At 43.7% G+C, this 23,196-nt stretch overlaps 2 protein-coding genes across 5 annotated transcripts in view; both read left to right on the forward strand.

The window, feature by feature from the left end:
* Dus2 (dihydrouridine synthase 2) overlaps nt 1-2,884 on the forward strand; it is a 41,518-nt gene extending 38,634 nt beyond the window's left edge. For both annotated transcript variants that reach the window (XM_057753933.1, XM_057753934.1), the window contains 2 exons: nt 711-784; nt 975-2,884. In XM_057753933.1, coding sequence (XP_057609916.1) covers nt 711-784; nt 975-1,212 — 312 coding nt within the window. In that variant the 3' untranslated portion in view covers nt 1,213-2,884. The remainder of the gene's footprint in view (nt 1-710; nt 785-974) is intronic.
* A 4,762-nt stretch (nt 2,885-7,646) lies between these two features.
* Nucleotides 7,647-23,196, forward strand: part of Nfatc3 (nuclear factor of activated T cells 3) — a 70,472-nt gene continuing 54,922 nt past the window's right edge. For all 3 annotated transcript variants that reach the window (XM_057753375.1, XM_057753377.1, XM_057753376.1), the window contains exons 1-2: nt 7,647-7,978; nt 21,875-23,012. In XM_057753375.1, coding sequence (XP_057609358.1) covers nt 7,876-7,978; nt 21,875-23,012 — 1,241 coding nt within the window. In that variant the 5' untranslated portion in view covers nt 7,647-7,875. The remainder of the gene's footprint in view (nt 7,979-21,874; nt 23,013-23,196) is intronic.

Consider the following 23,196-nt stretch of genomic DNA (forward strand, 5'->3'; position numbering starts at 1 on the left):
AGCTTTTGTCCAATCCTGGCAGATATATCCTTGGCTTGGGCTTCAGCCAATGGGACACAGAATTATGCCCACACACAGGGCCCCTGGGGTGGAAACCTTGAGAGAGTCTTGCTTCACTTCCTCTGGTCCCTGTGGCTGCTCTGTCTTTCGTACTGGCCTTCTGGCCTCCAGGCTTATGCTTTCTGGGTCTAGTGTCCCCTCTTACAGAGTGACACCTGGAAAACAAACCTAACATCTGTCTCTTTTGTTCAGGTTACCAGCTCCCCAGAACACAAGACCCCAAATAGCTTGCTGTTTTATCTCTTCCACTCAACTTTCTACTCCAGCCACATCCCCTGATCCCTCTGCCAGGTGCACCTGTTTTGCCCCCACCCTTGTCCCGTCTCAGTCCTTTGCCATCTGGTGAACTCGTTTCTGCTGGGAACTGGCCCACATAGAAGCCAGTAGGCAGAGGCCCCATAGTCATATATGGACTCTGATGGTCCTTTGTTTAGTTCAGTGGCAGAACTCTGACACACTTGCCATTATGGTCAATTTGCATAACTGCCTTTTCCCCCTTGATAGATGCAGCAGGTACTTTCACATGGGCGGAGCGTGTGATCAGGCAGCCTTCACTTGACTTAAGTTAGAAGTGCTTCCCTTTCTTCTGTGTTCTCCATGTGATGAGGCAGGTGGGCAATCTTGTGTTTCCCTTGCTCTCCCTGCACCAGGTTCAGCGGCCCGTAGATCGCATGTTCTGCTCTGTTGTCACTGTTGCGGAGCAAAGGTACCAGTCCACATTGTGGTGAGTTTCTCGTCGGATGCTGTGAGACTCTTGGTGTGGGAGAGTTGGGTGTATTGTTTCTGAGGGCACTGGATGATGACCCTCTCACCGGTTTATCAGAATCTCTGGAAAGGACGAAACTCGGGACTTCAAGACTGTAGGGCTGCTATTTGTTTGCTTTATTAATTAATATATTGCTTTATTTACCCAGGGACAAGTCCAAGAAACTGGCGGAGCAGACTGCAGCTATTGTCTGTCTGCGGAATCAGGGCCTCCCTGAGGGTCGACTGGGTGAGGAGAACCCCTCCTTGAACAAGCGCAAGCGAGCGGCCCCTGATCAAGATCTTGGGGGCGCCAGAGTTCAGGAGCCAGCACTACCTGGAGAGATATGCAAGAAGCCATTTGTAACCCCGGGAAGTAGCGAAGATAGTCTCCTGGAAGGCTGTTGACTACCGTCCCTGCCACCAGTGTGGGGGGCTGACGTGAAAGTGGTTTTGGGTGCTGGGGCCTAAGCCACATTCCACTGGACAGTTTTCTGGCCCTCGCCATTGCAGACGTTAGAGGTCCTGACCCAGGCCATCAGTCTGCAACAAGTGCCAAGGGCTGTCCAGCGGTAATCCTATCTCCTCTCATAGGTCTGAATGGCTAAGCCAAGTTCCCAGTGACCTGAATGTTTTTTTGAAAGCAAGGTTTTGAGGCCGCACCTCTAACTTGACATTGGTACTGTGCAATAAAGATAGCCTGACTTTCACCCATGGCCAACTGCGTCAGCCTTGGACTACATCCTGGCATAATTACTGTTTCTACCCTCTGAAGATCTGCCGAGTTCCAAAGCATGCCTCTTGCATGTAGGGAAAGAGTGGACCTTTGGGGTCCACTGGATTTTGGTGAAAGCAAGAAAGGACCAAGAAAACCATTTTAACGGTGGGAAACCTAGGCATTAACCATCAGTTGACTTTGCCGACAAGAGGTTCTATGTAATCCAGAAAAACAAGGGTATCTGATACCCCAGTAAAGGGCCAGTGTAGTAGAGTTGGGGTGGGGGTAAGGCCGCAGAATCTCCTTTATGCCTTACAATTAATTTGAGCTCAGACCTGATGAAGTGCCGGCTCGGGACAGGGGACACCTGGGGCTGCTCAATTTGGCTTTGGGGAAATGCAGCATTCACAGATCACACACTGTCACTTTCCCCACCCCAGCTCCACTTGAGGTGGAAGGAAGTGGCAGATTCTCTTTAATTTCCTCCTGACAGTGAGAAGCAAACAAACAGCTACCACCACATTTACTGGGGCCTCCCCACTCCCCTCCTGGGAGGGGTGGCCTGACCAAAGGTCTCTACCCTGCCCCACCCCACTTCCTCTGCTGTAAACAGGCTGTGTGACCTTCCTTTTGCCAGGCTATATGGGGGGAGAATTCCCTTCTAAACCAAACCTGTCTTTCCCCCAAGTCCCCTGGGACAGTCTCATGGCCCTGTGCCAGTCAGCAGCCCCTGGCCCTGCCTGTCTCTGAATCAATGGTTCAGTGACTTAGGCTGTGCCTGTTTCCATGGACACCCACCCTTGCTCTTCTTTGTTAGATAAGGATACCATGCTCCCAGAGGCCTTTCAGAGCCCCTTGCATTTTGACCTTGGGTAACTCATTTCTAGTAATCAGCCTCACAGTGGGATAATTGTCCTCTGCTTATGTGGAGCTGACCTGGGATAGGGTACTATGTGGTATGTTTCTGCTTACTGAGAGACTGCCCTAACTTTTCATCCTAAGGCTGTCAGAGTAGGGGCCCCACTAAGGGGAAAGACAGTCTTGGTCTGATCTCAGCCATCAAGATTTAGAAAGTTTGTATCCTGATTTATTTGTTTCTACTAAACCTGGCTTAAAATTCCCCCTTTACTTTTCCTCATACTTAAGACTGGCAGTAGGAAGACCAAGGCCACAGAGGACCACTTCCTTCAAGCATGCTGGAGGATGATTCTGGGGACAGGGTGTCAGGTACAGTCTAAGTGGTCCTGGGTACTGACTGATATCAAGCCTCTTCTACCATTAGTGTGGTTTTCCTGGGGAAACCCCTACCTTGGCAAGGTCAGATTAATTTTCTCTGCTACAGGAAGCAGAGACAAGGGTAGAGTGCAGTTAAGATTCAGGTTGCCCTGAGTGTGTGTGTGTGTGTGTGTGTGTGTGTGTGTGTGGTGGGAGGAGCTCCGAGGACCCTGGGGAGAGGGGTTGGTTAGAATGTGTCCAGTGATGGGGGATACCTGGCGAAGATCCTGGATGAATGTGTTGGTCCTCATCCTCAAACCATTTCTTCATTAGTATTATCGTATTTCAGTGATGTCTACCTTGGACTCAGTGAGCTGCCCAAGATCTGGGACTGACTGAGAGGCCCAGTCAAGCCTAGAGCGTGGTCTTCTAGACTACCCTTAGCATAATTCACCTCAGCGTTCCCAGCCAGTTGGGCAGTTGTGGCGCACACCGTTAATTCCAAGACTCCAGAGGCAGATAGACAGATCTCTGATTCAGAGGTCAGCCTGGTCCACAGAGCGATTTCCAGGACAAGCTCCAAAGCTATAGCGATACCCTGTCTCGGAAAAAAAGTAATAAAACAACAAACTAAACTAAAACGACTTTCCAACCCCTTCCTAGGCTCGTAGTGGTATCCACCCCTCCATGTCCTTGATTGAAGCACTCTGCTTAGCTTATCACATTAGGGGGGCTTTTTGTTTTGTTTTGTTTTGCAATCCAAGCTAGCCTGTATTAATTTATGTGTATTATTCATTTACTTACTGCTTATCACTCTGTGTGCATGTGGATACATCTGGATATCAAGAGGATGACTTTATGAAATCATATTATCTTTATGTGGTTTTCAGGGATCAAACTCAATCAGGCTTGTGTGGCAGGTGCCATCTTGTTAGCCCCTTGTACAGATTTTTCTTTTTAGTATTTATTTTTACTTCCAGCTGGGGATTGAATCCAGAGGTTGGTGCCAGGAAGCAGTCTTGTAACTGACTGTCTTAGGGGTTCTATTGCTACGATGAAATATCATGACCAAAAGGCAAGCTGGGGAGGAAAGGGATTATTTGGCTTACACTTCCATATTGCTTTTCATCACTGAAGGAAGTCAGGATTCAAACAGGGCAGGATCCCAGAGGCAGGAGCTGATGCAGAGGCCATGGAAGGAAGCTGCTTACTGGCTTGCCTCCCATGGCTTGCTTAGCCCACTTTCTTATAGAACCCAGGACCAGCAGCCTAGAAATGGCACCACCCACAATGGACTGGGCCCTCGCCCATTGTTCACCAATTGAGAAAATGTCTTACAGCTGTATCTCATCAAGGCATTTCCTCAACTGAGGCTCCTTCCTCTGATGGCTCTAGCTTGTGTCAAGTTGACACACAAAACCAGCTGGTACATTGACCTACATCCTCAGTGACAGTTTTTATTTTTTTTTATTTTTTTTTATTTTTCGGTAGAGTTTTGTTATGTAGCCCTGACTGGCCTGAAGCTTGCTATTAGAACACGCTGGCTTCCAGCTTGTGGGCAATCCTCCTTAGTTCAGCAGCAGAAGACACAGTGATGGCCTGGGTTCTCATTACTCTGTGCTGACTTGAGCAACTGTTTTTTGAGGTTGTAGTTGGCTGGCCTTAACCTATCCATCCACAAATCGAAAGCTGCTCAGGGGCAGTCCTTTTTTCTACGGCCAGTACTGGCACAGAGGTAGAGAGCAAGCACAGCCAACTAAAATAAGAGTTTAGAGTTGGGGGGTATATGGCACAGAGAGGAAGAATTTCTAAACTTGAAGGAACATGCAACTGGGCTGGGCTAAGCTGTCTCATGCCATGGCTCTGAGGTGTAGAAGCTTCTGCAGTAGAGTCTCATGGCCAGACCTGTGGCATCAGGTGAAAGAAAAAGGTTTCTTTTGATTCTCAGGCCTGAGCCATAATTTACACTGGAGGGGCAAGGGTCTACAGAGACCCCCACAGTCTCTGCTCTGAACTTCTATCTACTGAACTGTACTTCAGGCCCCTGAGAGATCTGCACATGGAGTAGATGATGAGCTTTGGGGTGGGGGTGGGGAAAATCTTGGCCCCAGCTGGGGAAGCAGTGAAGAGTATACCTGAGGGGGGAGCCTCTGTGTATGTGTGTGTTGGGGGGAACCTCCATGGCCTACAGGATCCTAGCTATTTCTAACACCCCCTAATCCACTCTGCCTTTCTTACAAAGATTATGACTCACTTCCTACAATTGGTTCTTAGCTCTGCTGATCCTTTATCACTCTATGTTAGAATCTTAGTTTACCCCCAACCAGAAGCCTTCCCAATAGCATGACCCCTTTCCTTTCTAGATATTCTCAGGTACTCAGTGTCTGGGGAAAAGATCTGTTGCTGAGCATTTAATAAATGGGTGGATTTTTCAATCTATCTGTAACTTCTCTGTGGTTCCTTATGAAGTGTTGGAATTGACAGGCCAGGGACTCCATTCTGCCTCCCTAGCCAGATTTTGATTTTTTTTTAAGATTTATTTATTTTGACTTTATGTACATTATTGTTTTGCCTACTTTTATATGTGGGTACTACATGTGTGCCTGTCAATCCATAAGAAGGCATCAGATTCCCTAGAAGTTGCAGAGGGCCGTGAGCCACCCTGTCTGTGCTGGGAACAGAATCCAGGTCCTCTGGGAGAACAGCAAGTGCTCTTAGCCACCACGTTATGTCTGCAGCTCCTCTGTCTCTACGTTAGCCTAATGGGCCGAGCCCCTGGTTCATGTGGTCACAACACGAGGGTGGGTAGACTGGGTCCACTTTCTCAAACTAAATTATAAGTGTGTGTGTCTATAGATGGGGCGGAAGTTGCTTTAAGTTTTATGGGAATGGAGAAGTAAGCTGACCAGATCTGGGGGGCCTTATAGGAGAGTGGGATCATGTGAACTAGTTGGTAAACCTCTAGCCTGTCTCAAACGGTTGCAGAGCTGAAGGAGCCCTTGGTTTCCTAGTTTCATAGTCAAGCTTTCTAGTTAGACGCTCTGAAGGCAAGATAGCATATCATAAAGTGTTTTTCACCCCACCTAATATGTTAACTGTCTACGTTTTATTTGTTTGTTTGTCTTGAGACAGGATCTCCTATACCCAAGCTGTCTTCAAACTCCTATGTAACTCTGGATGACCTTGAGCTCCTGATCCATTGCCCTCATCTTACAAGGTGCTGGGATTCCAGGCAGGTGCCACTAAGCCTGACTACTTTCTGTTCTGCTGCTTTTAATGTCTTCAGACAAGTGTTCCCTATGGAACTGACTGTCTCCTGCTTTAAACACTTGTGTAGCTTCCTACTGTCCTCAGGATAAAGTCCAAGCATCACACAGGGACCTGTTATACTCTGCCCACCCATCCAGAATCACCTTTGACTTCTGCCCACCGTTCCCTCTCTGAACAAGCTTTGCTCTTCTCCTGTCTGGCTCTTCAGCTCCTACTAACCCCTGGAGGCCCTGGAGTTGGGTGTGTGTTGAATGTCCTCTGAGCTCCTATCAGAGCGCTCATCTCTTTGCACGGTAATTATATATTCGCTATTCCTCTCTCCTAACCCTGAAGGGAGACTATCTCTGTATCTCCAGGTCCTGCAGAAGTACTGGCAGAAAGCCCTGAGCAGGAATGAACCAGTCCAAGATGAGTGGCTCCCCTGCTCAGAACATTCGTTGCTCCTTTGGACCCAGGCTTAGTTGGGCCTTCCTAGTAGCCTGGGACTCACTGAGATAGTGAGATCTTTGCAAGGAGCTTGTCTTTGTCTTGTTCTCCCAGGGGCTTTTGTGAGTGGTATGAGATGTGCTGGTGTGTGTGGCGGGGGTGGGGGGTTGGGGTCATGGCTTCTCCGAACTCCCTCTCTCAATCATACCCTAAGTAAACAAGACCAAGTCCCCAGACTCTAAGGTATGGTGTCTTGGGCCATCTCTTGTCTCACCGGGGAAGGCAGGCTCTTTGGGGTGGAGCCAGAACTGAAAATGGGTTCTTTTGACAGTGTCACTTCCTATATGTGGTCATTGGCTCCGTGTCACAAAACCTGTTTCATGATTGTGTACAGGACGAGGAAGTCAAAAGGGGCCTTTCCGTTGTGTTTGCTCGACATCCTTCAGGGACCACACCTGGCCCCTCTGATTTAGGTGCAGCCTCGAATGCACGATGTCCTCAAGAGAGCAGCTATCTGCGCCGGCTAGTGGGGACAAAGGCACACACAATGAGGCACCTCGCCCGGGGGTGGGGGGTGCCCTGTTGGGTCTGAATCAACTCCAGTTTCAGCTCCACCCCAATTTACCGAGAAGCTCGAACCAATCCCTGGGCCTCTCGAGATTCCGCCACTGAAGTTGGTATGGAGGGAATGTGTGGTGTATAAGTAAGTAACCTTGAAGTGGTCTGATGCAACCACTCTAAACCCAGCCATAAGGGGGAAATACCTCGGTGGGGGCAAATACCAGGATACCCATAACCCCAGCGGTCTGCTACCCCTTCCTCGACGTGAGTTCCGCCCAATGGGGAAAGGGAGAGTCTCCGATTGGCCTATGGCGGGTTCCAAGTCTAATTAGACAGCGCTATTGGCCCCACACTCGTCTTTGACTTAGAAATTGAGGAAGAAATAGACTTTAACTACAACTCCCGAGAGGGAGCGGGGGCCCTACAGCGCCTTGCTCACGTGACTTCCTCCTCGCAGAGCAGTCACACGATAGGCCGGCGGGGAGGCGGGGCCCATGACCGTCAGCGGAGCCGCGGCCTATGGGCCGCCCCGTCGGAGGGGAGCGCGGCGGGGGGGCGGGGCGGGGTTGGGCGCGCTGCAGGGCGCGGGAGCGCGCCGGCGGCGGTGGCGGCAGTGGCGGCGACTGTGGGAGGGGGGGCGGGGAAGCTTGGTTCAGGCGACCGTGGCTGTTAGGCACCCTCGACTGGCGGCGGCGGCTCCTGGTGCAGCGGGGCGCTCGGCCAGCTTTCCAGGTCGGAACGGAACGCCTGGCTTCGCGGGCCCCGCCCGGAAAGTTTGCAGCGGAGCGGCGACCTCCCGGCCGGCGCGGCCCAGCATGAAGCGGCGCTGAGGAGCCGCCGCGGCCGCCTGACGAGGAGCCGCAGCACCCGGGGCCACGCCGATGACTACTGCAAACTGTGGCGCCCACGACGAGCTCGACTTCAAACTCGTCTTCGGCGAGGACGGGGCACCAGCGCCGGTGTCCCAGGTCTCGCGGCCTGCAGGTGAGTGCCGGGCCAGCCCGGACTGGGGAGCGTGCCCTCCCCGCGCTCCCGCCAGCTCGCCTCTCCCCTGGTCCCCCTGGTTGGTGCGTGCGTGTGGTGAGTGAAGCACGATTTAATTTGAGGAGGAGGAAAAGAAGGAGGAGGCATGTGGTTGGCGGCGACGTGGAAGTGGCTCGGCTGGAAGCTAAGTCGTAGGGAACTGGACTCCGGGTGGCCGGTGGCCGCCCGGAGTTTGGAGGCGGAGGGTTGGGGCCAAAGCCCCAAGAGGTTTCTGGTTGTCGCTGCTGTGCCAGCGTGGTGCTGAGGAAACGTCCCCGCGAAGCACGCGTAAGCGCACATAGCTGTTTTTAGGTTGTTTGTAAAGTTCTTCATTTGAAAGATGCGTACTCTTGTAGAAGAGTAGGACCCTTTTAAAATTCGTGTATTTTTTTTTTTAAATCTGCTTTGCTAGGAGAGTTAACACGTTCGAGAAATTGTTCAATCTTGCAAATTTATATTCCACACTTAATTTTAAGTATACTGTTACGGACTTTTCTGAAAATCGGGTTGTTTTACGTGAGCAAAGTGTTTCTGGAGATTTTTTTTTCTTTCTTTTTCTTTTTTCTTTTTAAAGTTAGGGTGCTTTTTTCATAAATTACCTATAATGTTCTAGAAGTCAACTTTTTTTTTTAAGAAAAAAGCTTTTCTCAGAAGATTTTTAAAAGGAGATCTTAGGTTGGGAAAGCCGGGCACCATAATGCTTGCAGGTCAGGCCAGTCAGGAAATAGAAACAGGATGATGACTGGGGACTTAACGCTCTCCTGTGACCTGGTTTGGAATAGTGTGGTTCATTAAGTTCGTTTCCCTTTACATATGTAAGAGAACTTAGAGAAGATGGGAAAGAGTATCTCTGTTTTTCTGTCTAGTATTGAGTACTTACTGCTATCCATACTATATTGAAACTACTGGAGTTCCATTGAAAGAATTTTTTTTTTTTGTAAGCGGAGTCTCTAGATGGCACAATACCTGTTTTATTCGTCCCTTTTCAGCCTTTATATGTTAGATGCCTTTTTCAATGTAATAAATAATTTTAATAGTTAAGTGTTGGCTGTGTTTGTTTTCAGTTCCACTAGCATTATTTGAGCCAGGCTCTTGTTGAAGATACTACTGGATACTTAGTTGTGTAGTGTTATATTGATGCAAATTCGGGCTCCTGAGGAGGTTGGGAAATAGAGGAAAGAGACACATAGCCCAAATAACTGTATCACAATCAGAATTGTGATAAATTTCATATATAAAAGAAACAGAAAAGAGGAGCTTATGGAGAGAATGGCATTGAATTGTACTTAGATTATGGAGATTGAAAAAAAATAAAAACAACTTGTTTGAGTGAATTTTTAGGAAGAAAGTTTGTGACTCGATTTGCACTTGGAATTCCTAGAGGTAAACATGAGCAGTTTTAGTTTTTACCAGAAGCCCACTTTAAAATATTCTAGGAGGTTTTCTTCCCTCTCTTTTTTTTAATTTTTCCCTATCATTTTTTTCTTAGTCTCTAATTCCAAGTGGGTTCCTGCCTCATCTTCCAAGTGCTGGGGTTGGAGGCATATGCCACTATATTCAGTCGTCATTTTTTTTCTTTTCTTCTTTCCTCTCTTCCCTCCTGTCCCATCCCCTCCCCTCCCTCCCTCCCTCCCTTCTTTCTTTCACCCCCCCCAAGGTTTCTCTGTAGCTTTGGAGCCTGTCCAACACTCTGTAGGCTGGCCTTGAACTCACAGAGATCCACCTGCCTCTGCCTTCTGAGTGCTGGGTGTGTGCCACCACTGCCCAACTGGTCATTTTCTTAAAAGTATATTTTCCATTATGGTGAAATTTATATGAAAAATAAAACTTTTTGCTTTTGTATTTTATTGAGATATTGTTTCCCTATGTATCACAGGCTAGCCTAGAACTCACTACTATGTAGCCCAGGCTGGCCTCAAAATGCAAGTAGTCTTCTAATTTTGGCCTACATTGGTTCTGTATTTCTCTGAAGGTTTGAGAATAGATAGAGCATGTTGAAATTTCCGTACAGTGAAAAGGTATTTTGAGATAGGGTCCCTTCATTGGTCTGAAGCTTACCAATTAGGTTAGATGTATCAATTTAGTCAACCCCAGGGATCCTCCTGTTTCTGCCTTCCTCAGTGCTGAGATTACAAACCTGTATCATCACCACATCCAGCATTTTTGCATAGCTTCTGGGAACCAAACTCTAGTCCTAATAGTTGTGATGCAAGTACTTTATGTACTGAATTCTCCCCCATCTATTTATTTATTTAGACAAGGTCTTCCTGTGCTTTAGCTGTAGCTTACCTCTCACTACCTACTAGAGGATGAACTTGTACTCTTGGAACCGTCTCATGGGGTCCTCCTATTTCTATTTCCCTAATGCTGGAATTAAAAGCCTGTCTTACCACATGTGACTAGCTTTCAGTTTCAGTTTGTTTATTTATTTGAGACAGGGTCCCACAAAACAGGCTTGAATTCACTCAAGTTTTTGTGAGCATGCTTTTGTGTGTGTGTATGTATGTATGTATGTATATGTATGTATGTATATATGTGTGTGTGTGTATATATATATCTATATCCATGTGCACAGATGCCAGAGGAGGAAGTGCAATGTTCCATTTTATTACTCTTTGCTTTTTTCCCTCGAAGACAAGATCTTTCACTGAATCTGAAGCTATGCTGGTGGCCAGCAAGCCTAAGCAATCTTCTGGTCTCCACCTCCCACCTTGCTGCAGATATAGACAGTTGTGGACCACCTATTGTGGGTCCTCATAATTGTTGGGCTGTCTTTCTACCCCAAAATTTATTAAGTATTTTCTAGTCCAAAATGAGAATCACCAGAAGAAATGCATGCTACATTATGTATAATATCTTACCTACTACTGGTTTTGAGTTTTTGAAGAGAAGAAATATTTTGTTTTATAATTTATTTTTGCAAGAAATTTACATAATCCTCAAATATTAATATACCTTTTTCCTTTAAAAATAGCTTCCTCTGTAGCCCAGGCTATTCTCAGACTTATGGTAGTTTTCCTGTTTTAGCTACACCTACTACAACAGGTTTTTCATGTGTAAACTTTGAGACTTTTTTCCTAGATAGAGCTTTTGGCTGTAATTTACTTTGCTTAGTGCTGTCAATATAATTTACTATGCCTTTGATAAATTATCTTCTAATATCCAGTTTTTATTTTTTTATTTTTATTTATTTATTTATTTTGGATTTTTCGAGACAGGGTTTCTCCGTAGCTTTTGGTTCCTGTCCTGGAACTAGCTCTTGTAGATCAGGCTGGCCTCGAACTCACAGAGATTCGCCCGTCTCTGCCTCCTGAGTGCTGGGATTAAAGGCGTGCGCCACCACTGCCCGGCTATTTTTTTTATTTTTGAGATACAGTCTTACCATGTAATCCAAGCTGGTCTTGAATTTATAATCCTCTGTCAGTCTCCCTTATTCATGTGCCACCATGCCCAGCTCTGTTTTTATTTTCACTCAGTGCTTTTGTTCAGTTTTTTGTAACTGGGGTAATACACATGTCACGAAGTTCACAACTATTTGTATTTCAGCTCCAGGGAGATCTTACACCTTTGGCCCTGAGGGTGCCTGTACTCACATGCACATACCCACGTGATTTAAAATAAGAAAATCTAAAAGCAAAAGCAAACAACAAAAACAACTTGACATGAGTTGGAGTAATTGGTCTTAGACATTTTCATTTTATTCTTTAAAAGCTTTTTTTTTTTTTTTAACATTTATACATATGGGTTTTTGTGTGTATAATTGTGTACCACATATATGCAGTGCCCGTAGAAGCCAGAAGTGGATGTGAGATTCCCTTGGGACAGGAGCTGCAGATGGTTGTGAGTCACTTGTGTGGGTCACTGGAATCTAACCCAGGTCCTCTGGAGGAGTAGTCAGTGCCTTTAACTGCTGAGCCACCTCTCTGGCCCTGATTTCATTACTTTTTTTTTTCTTTTAATGCAAGTCATAGCAGTACACATCTTTAATCCCAGCATTGAGAAAGCAGAGGCAGGAGGATCTCTGTGAGTTCAAGGCTACTCTGGTCTCCATAGTGGAGTTCCAGGGCTACATAGACCTTACCTTAAAAAAAAAAATACTGATGTTCTTTTGCATTTAATTATATTGTTCTACTTTTTTCAGTTACTGACTCAGTAAGGTTTGAAAGGAGATTGATTTAATGATCATACAAGTATAATTGGATATTTAAATCAGGATGAAAAAAGGGAAGTTGCTTGTTACGATTTTCTGTAATATTTTTACAGTTCATATATTAGGTATTGTAGAAGAGAATTTGATTGCTGCCAATACATATTTTCATGCCATAGACTAGATTTTTCTGTAGACTTGGATGCAGTGAGAGTATGTATTGAGTAATTGAGTCAGTGGTTAACATTTCACTGTTAACTTGGAATAATAGTTTAATATTGTGCTTTTGTATGTTTGTCTTGTTTTGAGGTAGGGTCTTGTGTATGCCAAGCCGGGCCATGTAACCAGGACTGATCTTGAACTCCTGATCCTGCTGCCTCCACCTCCCAAGTACAGGGATTACAAGTATACACCATTATGCTTGACTTTATTTATTAAGTTCCTTTGGGATGGGTCTCACTATATAGTCCTAGCTGGTCTGGAACTCACTATGTAGACCAGGCTAGCCTGGAACTCAGAGATTTTCTTGCCCTGCTCCTCAAGTGCTGGAATTAATGGAGTGTAACATCAAGCTCAATGTTTTGTTTGTTTTGTTTAGAGAAAAGATCTCCTGTAATCCAAGCTGGCCTAGAACTCTTGATGTAGTTGAGGAGAATCTTAAATTCCTTATCCTCCTACCTTTACTTCTCTAGATGCTGGGATTACAGATGTGGACCATCATGTATCTGCTAATATTCTGTTTCACACTTTACTTGATAGGAATTGAAGGATGCTCCTAGAGATACTAGCAAAACTGTGATAGAGACAAGTAAGTGTATTTTAGTGAGTATGAGGAAAAACCCAGGGGAGAAAAGAGTGATAATTGCTTTGTTAAAAATATTTATCTAACTGGGCAATGGTGGCACTCACCTTTAATTCTAGCACTTGGGAGGCAGAAACAGGGGGATCTCTTGAGTTCAAGAGCAGCCTAGTCTGCAGAGCAAGTTCCAGGACAGCCAGGGCTACACTAACTAACTAAACAAACAATCAAGTAAATAAATAAATTCATCTAATGTGAGGTATGATATATACCTATAATCCTAGCACTTGGATAGTAGAGGCAGGAGGATCAGGAGTTCAAGATTAGCCTATAATTATTAGATAAAATGTGTGAGGCAATCCTAGGCTACCTGAAACCAGTTTAAAAAAAAAAAAGGACTTGTAAGATGTGCATGGCAGTCAAAAGACTTGTTATGCAAGTCTGATGAAGTGAGTTTAGTCCCTGAACTCCCTGTAAAGATGTAAGGAAAGAACCGATTCCCAAGGTTTTGACCTCTGAGTGCACACTGTGACATGCACATGCCTACACTGATACATCGTACATACAATAATTTAAAAAATAAATCAAACCAAGCCGTGCGGTAGTGGCGCACACCTTTAATCTCAGCACTCAGGAAGCAGAGGCAGGTGGATCTCTGTGAATTTGAGGCCAGCCTGGTCTACAAGTAGTTATACGACAGGCTCCAAAGCTACAGAGAAACCCTGTCTCGAAAAACAAAACAAAACAAAAACCAAAAAAAAACAAGAAAGAAAAAGGAAGAAACCAATAAGAAAACAAAAACCTATGCTCATTTTTATTTATTTATTTATTTATTTATTTATTTATTTATTTATTGGTTTTTCGAGACAGGGTTTCTCTGTGGCTTTGGAGCCTGTCCTGGAACTAGCTCTGTAGACCAGGCTGGTGTCGAACTCACAAAGATCCACCTGCCTCTGCCTCCCAAGTGCTGGGATTAAAGGCGTGCGCCACCATCGCCCGGCCCTATGTTTATTTTTAAAAACATTTTTAAATATTTATTTTGGGTCCGCTTGCACTGCCACAGCTTATGTGTAGAGTTTGGAAGACAACTTGAAGGAGCCAGTGCTGTCCTTCATGTGGGCTTCAGGGTAGCAGACTTGGAGGCCAGCACTTCAACCTGCTGAGAAGGCCCACTGACCCTCATTCTTTTGTTTTCATCACATTGTGTTTCAGGACTGGGTCTTGGTTTTGTGTGTGTGATTTTTGTTTGTTAGTTTGTTTTGCTTGCTAATATTGCTGTCTTTTTATTTTTTAAGACACATCTGTAATGGTACTGCTACTGATTTTTATTTGAGTCTGTCATAGGATTTTAAATTGTACCAGTCTTCAGAGAGCTTTCTTCATTCAGCTCCAAGCCTCCAGAGATAGGTGAAAAGTGTTCTGTAAAATGTTTTACAGTGAGAATAGCTGGGTTCTGTCTGCAGGTATACCTGCAGGGCAGAAGAGGGACCAGATCTCATTATGGATGGTTGTGAGCCACTGTGTGGTTTCTGGGAACCAAACTCAGGTCCTCTGGAAGAATAGCAAGTGCTCTTAACTGCTGAGCCATCTCTCCAGCCCCTCCAGACCCTTCACAGACATTACTTGGTCATCTCCCTAACCCTACCCGTTTTATTTTTTATTTTATTTTATTTTATTTTTCCTATTTATTTATTTATTTATACATACATACATACATACATACATACATACATACATACATACATACAATATTCAGGCCAGAAGAGGGTACCAAACCTCATTACAGATGGTTGTGAGCCACCATGTGGTTGCCTGGAATTGAATTCAGGACCTTTGGAAGAGCAGGCAATGCTCTTAATCACTGAGCCATCTCTCCAGCCCGCCCTACCAGTTTTAAAGACAGTGTCTTTTTATATGACCCAGTCTCACAGTAAGCTCCTGGATCAAGCGGTCTGGCCTTTGCCTAAGTAGCTGGGACTACAGATATATCGCTATTGGTGTGTTTACATATATGCAGTGTGTGTCTGGTACACTGGTGTGTATGGAGGCCAGAGGTTTGTATCTTCCTTAGTAGCTCTCCACTGTGTTTCTGGGACTGGCTGGCTTTTCTTTTTCTTTTTCAAGACTGGTTTTCTGACTGGCTTGTGTATTCCAGGCTGGTCAAGGAAACCTATCCCTCTTCTGGCCTCTGTGAGTACCAGGCATATATGGGATGCACAAGCATACATACAATCAAAACATCCATACACATAAATAAGTAAATACTTTGAAGAGTATTTTTGTTCTGCATTGGTAATATATATATATGTGTATATATATATATATATATATATAATAAATTAATTATTTATTTATTTTGGTTTTTCGAGACAGAGTTTCTCTTTGTAACAGCTCTAGCTGTCTTGGAACTAGCTCTGTAGACCAGTCTAGTCTCGAACCAGAAATCTGCCTGCTTCTGTCTCACAAGTGTTGGAATTAAAGGCATGTGCCATCACCACCCGGCCTTGATGGGCTATATTAATAATAAAAAATCATATTTGTTAAATTATGTGTTTATTCTAGCACAGTGCTTCTCAGTATATTGTTTTTCTTTTCCTTCCTTCCTTCCTTCCTTCCTTCCTTCCTTCCTTCCTTCCTTCCTTCCTTCCTTCCTTCCTTCCTTCCTTTTTTTGTCCCTTTCCCCCTTCCCCCTCCCCGACAGCGTTTCTCTTTGTAGCCCTGGCTGTCCTGGAACTAGTCCAGGCTGGCCTTGAACTCACAGAGATCTGTCTGCCTCTACCTTCCAAGCGGTGGTGTTGAAATTGGCGGTAATCCTTTTGCTTTGCCTTCAAAGTGCTGGGATTACAGGTGTGTGTCACCAAACTTCTTTACTGAATGCCCTACTGAATGCCTTATGTATTTGACTTCCCCCCCTTTTTTTGAGCCTGTGTAGCCCTGGCTGTCTTGGAACTCGCTCTGTAGACCAGGCTGGCCCCGAACTCACTGAGATCCACCTGCTTCTTCCTCCCAGGTGCTGGGATGCGTGCATCATCATTGCCAGGCTTGCTGTTGCTTATTAATGAAACTATGGGAATACATTACTTTTTGTTATCTTCTATTGCGATATTTTTTCAATTCAAGTTGTGATTTTCAACAATTTTCTTGTTTATTTGTTTCTTTATCTATGTTGGTTTGCACACGCCCAGAAGCTAAAGGATTATGTTGGGCAGTTTTTTCCCCATGTTCTGCCTTACTCCTTTGAGACAGGATCTCTCACTGAGTTTCACATCCTTTGCCTCAGCTTTCTTAGTACTAGTATTACAGCTTGTGTTGCCACACCTGGCTCTTGTTGAATCTTAAATGGGCATCTGTTTGTTTTTTGAGTCATGGCTTTGCTCTGCTGCTTAGGCTATCTTGAAGCTAACTATACCTCAGATTTGAGATTCTCTGCCTCAGCCTCTGGATAGCTGGGATTAGGGCCATATGCCACTATGCCTGACTTGACTATTTTAAATTTTGAAGCTTTTCTCAGCTGTGTGGTGATTGTTGTAACCTGCTAATGACTTAAATGGGCACCAAAATTATATATTCTGTGATCACAAGGATGTTTGCTAACTGTAGGCCTTGTAGGTTTTTTTTTTTTTAAAAAAAAAAAACAAAACAAGATTACCTTTGAGGTCATTATCTGTAGTTCTTTTTCCTTAGGTTATTAGATTCCCAAGTGAAAGTCTGCCAGTCTATTGCCTAGAGAGTATAAGTGTGTTATGCTGTGAGCCATGGGAGTAGAAAAGCACGTAGGGTTTCAATATACGCATTTTAGAATGACTTTATTTCATCATCCTGTTTTCAGTGTGGTTGCCCAGGCATCCTTTCACCTTGTCAGAAAATTTCATTTACTGCCTTAAGAAAAAGTAGAGTTGGGGGGTGTGGGAATTTGGGAGCATAGTTAGTTACTCATTAAACAAACAAACAAACAAACAAAAAAACCCAAAACCAAAAAACTTTGTACCCAATTAGTTTTTTAGCTTGTCTTCACTTCTTCCTAATTCTGGATTTGTTTATTGTGGGTTTCTTTCCCTTTTTTTTTTTTTTTTTTTTTTTTTTTTTGAGACATGGTTTCTCTGTGTAGCTCTAGCTGTCCTGGAACTCACTTTGTAGACCAGAGTGGCCTCGAACTCACAGAGATTTGCCTGCTTCTTCCTCCAGAGTGCTGGGATTAAAGGCATACACCACCAAGTGCTCTATTTGTGTGTATGCCTGCATGACAGAAGAGGGTATCAGATCCCATTATAGACAGTTATGAGCCACCATATGGTTGCTGAGAATTGAACTCAGGTCCTTTGGGAGAGCAGCCAGTGCTCTTAACTTCTGAGTCATCTCTCAGCTGGCATTTCTTTTCTTAATGAGAAAGATTCTTACTGTGTTGCTTCAGCCTACTAAGTAGCTTGGATTGCATTTATGCAGTACCACAATGTATCTTATTTGTACCACTTTATATTTCATTGAATATACCACAGTTTGGTTATCCATTAATATATTGAGAATTATCTGATTTTTTTTCACCCTTTGGACATTTCAAATAATACTGTTACAAACATATGTGTACAAGTTCTTATAGAGACATATTTTAATGAATATATAACTGGGAAGAATTGCTTAATCCATAGTTATTCTTTTTGTTGTTTTTTCTTTTTGAGATTGTAGCCCAGAATTCTGGAACTCACTATGTTGCTCAGGCTGGCCTTGAACTTATGCCAGTCCTTCTGCCTTATCCTCTTGAGTACTGGGATTTCAGATATGCGCTACTGTGCCTTGCTAAAAATTTGAAAACAGAGCTGAACTGAGGATCCAGGTGTCTATATCCATGGCTGATCTAGGATTCCTAATCTTTTTGGCTTCACCTCCCGGTGCTGGGAGTATGTGCATGTATGCCATATTTATCTTGCTTACTGATTGATTGATTGATTGTTGCTGTTATTTTTGTTTTGAGACAGAGTCTTGCTATGTGTGCCTCAGCCACCCAACTGCTGGGATTACTGGTGTTTGTCACAAGGCAGAGTCCAGGATCACTGCAGGTTCAACACAAGACTAGTACACTTAAGAGAGTTGTAGGTCAGCTTTATGTACACAGCAGTTTGCAGACGAGTCAGGGATTCATGGACAGACACTCTTTCCCCCACACTTCTCTATCTCAAAACAAAAAGGACTGGATATATAGCTTTGTGTAGAATGTTTGCCCAGTATTTGTAAAGCCCTAGGTTCAGCCCTGAGCACCACAAAACAACAACAAAACTATATTACTGTGTCCCAAGCAACAATGTGGCATCTACTTAAGTGTTTTTTCAAAGTTACTCTTCTCTATCTTTATGGGACAGTAACCATGGACAGCACATAATTAAATGTGGCCAAGTTCCAGTAAAGTTTTATTTATAGACAACAGAATTTGAATCATATTATTATATCTCATAAAACAGTTTCTTTTAGCCGGGCGGTGGTGGCGCACGCCTTTAATCCCAGCACTCGGGAGGCAGAGGCAGGCGGATCTCTGTGAGTTCGAGGCCAGCCTGGTCTACAAGAGCTAGTTCCGGGACAGGCTCCAAAGCTACAGAGAAACCCTATCTCAAAAAAACAAAAAAAAAAAAAACCAAAAAAAAAACCAGTTTCTTTTAAAAACCATTCTTAGCTTGTAGGTTGTCACAAAAAAAAAAAAAAAGAAGAAGAAAAGAAAAGAAAAAAAGAAAAAAAAAAACAAACAAGTGGTAGGACAGATTGGCTCACAGGCTGTATTTTGTCAACCCCTGGTTTACTGTTCTCCAGATTGCTGTCTGCTTTTCTAGAGCTCTCTAGTCTCTGATAGAACATTTTTTAAAAAATTTAACAAGTCTTGAGATGATTCTGAAGCATCTTGCATCTAGAGTTGAAAATCTTAGACTGTTAAGGTGTGGTTGGAGTGGCTGCTATCATTTTCAGAGTTGCGGCTTCTAGACAGAGAGGAAAGGATGAAGCAGTACATTACATCATCTTTGTACTACTTTAAGACATTCTGCTTGTGTGTTTATAAGTGTGTGTCCATGTTCCCATGCACAAAGAGGCTTGTGGAGGATGTCAAGTGTTTTCCTCTATTGCTATTCACCTTATAGCCTTGAGACTCTCCCTGAACCAGAAGCCCACCATTTCCGCTGAGCAGGCTCGCCTGCTGGAAATTCCTGAGAACTGCCTGCCTCTCAGCCCTCAGTGCTGAGGTTACAGACATATGCACCCATACCCATCTCTTTTCATTAGTTGATAGAGATTCGAGTTCAAGTTCTCATGACAACACAGAAAGCTCTGATACACAGTGATCCATTCCTCAACACATCATTTATTTATATGCTTTTTTATTTAGTTTACTTGGAGGAAGCTATGAATTTCAGCATTAATCAACCACTGAAATAACATTGGTATAATAAATGCTTTAGAATGAAACTATAAAGTCTTTCATGAATGATTTTCACTCAAAATAAGATTTTTTTTAAAAAAGTACATTAGGTAAAAATGAGTTTTTAAAAACTGGATTATGTAGTGATGAAGAATATAATAGTTGCTAGTATGGTTTTAAGTCTCTGGCAGGACTTGCTTAGTATTATATTCTAGCAAGGGGTGGATTTGATCTTACTTAATACTATTTATTTTGAGACAGGGTTTCTCTTGGTAGCCAAGGCTAGCCTTAAACTCTATCCCACTGCCCAAACTGGAGTGCTGATATTATACATGTGTGCTACCATGCCTAGCTAAGGAATAAATTAAAAGTTCTAAATTTATGAAGATTAATAATCAACTATAAGTCAAAATCCTCAATCAGTTATTTTCTGTTTCGGTAAAGATCTAGCCGTGTCTGTGATTTTTGTTTTAATTTATGTATATGGATGTTTTGCCTAATGGTCAGTATAGCATGTGCATGCTTTGTACCCATAGAAGAGGGCATTGGTTCCTCTTGGACTAGAGTTTCAGACACTTACAAGCTGCTGTATGGGTGCTGGTAGTCAAATCAATCCCAGACACTGGGTTTGTGGGCATAAACCTTTAATTCCAGCCCTTGGGAGGCAGAGGCAGGAAGATCTTTGTGAATTTAAGGCCAGTCTGGTCTACATACTAAGTTTCAGGACATAGTAAGACCCTCTCTCAAACAAACAAACAAACAAAAAGCTCAAAGACAAAACAAATCAAACCCAGATTCTCTGGAAGAGCAGCCAGTGCTCTCTATTGATGAGCCGTCTTTCCAGCCCCATCCTGGTCTGCTGTGTGCAAACATGAATTCCTGATGATATGACTACAGAGGAAAAAATATATAACCTTCTTAAAAGAGAAATCTTGAATTTTATTGCAAGGAAACTGAGACCTATAGAGAGTAAATGACGAAAGAGTCAAAGTTAATGGTAGGGTAGAACAAACAACAATAAACCATATCTCCACCAAAAGTTAGTGAAAACTTACCATTTGTTTTTTAAGACAGTCTCACTGTGTATCCCAGATGAGTCTCAAACTCATTGTCTGGCCTACTCTGGCCTAGAACTGGTGATCCTTCTGCCTCCCAAATTCTAGGATTTAAGTATAAACCATCATTCCCTCCTAACTCCCAAGGTGCTTTTCTTTTTTTCTGTCCGTCCCCCCCCCCCCCCAAAGACAGGGTTTCTCTGTAACCTTGACTTTCTTGGACTCAATCTGTAGACTGTGTTGGCCTTGAACTCAGAGTTCCACAGGCCTCTGGCCTCCTGAGTGCTGGGATTAAAGGCATTTGCCACCACCATCCAACGTCCCAGGTGTTTTCAAAAACTGTTTCATTCAATCTTAACCTGCAATTGCCAAATATGGCACTACCATTTAAAAAAATTCTTGCCAGTGATGGTCATGCCTTTAATCCCAACACTTGAGAGGCAAAGGCAGGTGATCTCTGTGAATTCGAGGCTAGCCTGGTTTACATGGTGAGTTTCAGGACAACCAGGGCTACACAGAGAAACCCTGTCTCAGAAAACCAAAAAGAAAAATTCTTTGAGGCTTGGAGAGGTGCATATGTGTTGAAAGCACCTGCTGCTCTTGCAGAGGATCTAGGTTCTGTTCCTAGCACCCACAAAATTACTTAAAACCTTTTGTAACTCTAGTTCCAGGAGATCTGATGCCACTTGTACCCATGTGGTATATTAATATAAATGCAGGCAAACACAAAAATGAAAATAGTAAAATGTCTGAAATTTTAAATTAAATTCAGGGTATTTTTTTTTCCAGCATGATGGTGAGTGTGCATATGCCACAGTGCCCCTATAGAAGTCATAGGACAAAATGTAGGAGTTGGTTTTCTCCTATCCTGTGGGTCCCAGAGCTTGAACTTACATCATTGGATTTGGCAGCAAGCCCCTTTACCCACTAAGCCATCTTGCTGATTCAATTTATATTATCTTATTGTTCTGTGGCTTTAATTTTTTATTTGTGTGTGTGAGTATATAGATACACACTATACATTTTATAAAAAAATAGTCTGTTCTCAGAGAATAATTTTTGGAAATGTGGAAGTCAAGAAAAAGAATGTCACATAATACATATTTCCATATGTAATAGTCATGCATAGCTGCAAAAATAAATAGATGCATTTTTAAGTCACCTTGTTGTTGAGATATGGCTTGATGAAATAGCTCAAGCTGGCCTGAAACCCACTGTATAGCTAAGATAGGCGTTGAATGTTCAGTAATCCTCTGCCTGTGTGTTGCAATAAACAGATAGAATCACTGTGCCCAACCCTTTACTGGAGGTAATGACATGCATTTTGGTGTCCAAATTTTTTTCTCTCTCAGGATTGTTATTACTTTTTCATCTAGTAATTTATACACTTGAATTTTCTAATTTCTTTTATTGACTTTTTTTGGTTGTGGTGATTTTTTTGTTTTTCCTTCCCTCATAGATCTTGAGCCAGATGATTGTGCATCCATTTACATCTTTAATGTAGATCCACCTCCATCTACTTTAAACTCATCACTTGGCTTACCACATCATGGACTGCTGCAGTCTCACTCCTCTGTTTTGTCACCATCATTTCAGCTCCAAGGTCACAAAAATTATGAAGAAACTGGTGATATTTCTGAATCTAAATATAGCCCATTAGGTGGTCCCAAACCCTTTGAGTGCCCAAGTATTCAAATTACATCCATCTCTCCTAACTGTCATCAAGGAACAGATGCACATGAAGACGACCTACAGATAAATGACCCAGAAAGGGAATATTTGGAAAGACCTTCTAGAGATCATCTCTATCTTCCACTTGAGCCATCCTACCGGGAGTCTTCCTTTAGTCCTAGTCCTGCCAGCAGCCTTTCTTCTAGGAGCTGGTTCTCAGATGCATCTTCTTGTGAATCTCTCTCACACATTTATGATGATGTGGACTCAGAGTTGAATGAAGCTGCTGCTCGATTTACTCTCGGCTCACCTCTGACTTCTCCAGGTGGCTCTCCAGGAGGCTGTCCTGGAGAAGACTCCTGGCAGCAACAGTATGGACCTGGACACTCCTTGTCACCTCGGCAATCTCCTTGCCACTCTCCTAGATCCAGTATCACTGATGAGAATTGGCTGAGCCCCAGACCAGCCTCAGGACCCTCATCAAGGCCCACTTCTCCCTGTGGTAAACGACGGCACTCTAGTGCTGAAGTGTGTTATGCTGGTTCCCTTTCACCCCATCACTCACCTGTTCCTTCCCCTGGCCACTCCCCTAGGGGAAGTGTAACGGAAGATACCTGGCTTACTGCTTCTGTCCACACTGGATCAGGCCTTGGCCCTACACCTTTCCCATTTCAGTACTGTGTTGAGACTGATATCCCTTCGAAAACAAGGAAGACTTCTGAAGATCAAGCTGCCATACTACCAGGAAAATTAGAGGTCTGTTCAGATGATCAAGGGAGCTTATCACCATCCCGGGAGACTTCAGTAGATGATGGCCTTGGATCTCAGTATCCTTTAAAGAAAGATTCATCTGGTGACCAATTTCTTTCAGTTCCTTCACCCTTTACTTGGAGCAAACCAAAGCCTGGCCACACCCCTATATTTCGGTGAGTTGATAGAAATGACTGCTGATTGTTTTTTCATGCTTAAAGATTGTTTGCATTGTCTAACTATATTATCTGTTTATGTTTGACAACCTCTCATTTTTCTTTCCCTCTCTCTTATCTCCTTCCTCTCCCCTTTTCCTTCTTTTCTCTCCTCTTTTCCCTTTCCCTGCCCTCATCTTCCTTG

Source organism: Chionomys nivalis, chromosome 21 (genome assembly GCF_950005125.1).
Source record: "Chionomys nivalis chromosome 21, mChiNiv1.1, whole genome shotgun sequence".
Taxonomy (NCBI): domain Eukaryota; kingdom Metazoa; phylum Chordata; class Mammalia; order Rodentia; family Cricetidae; genus Chionomys; species Chionomys nivalis.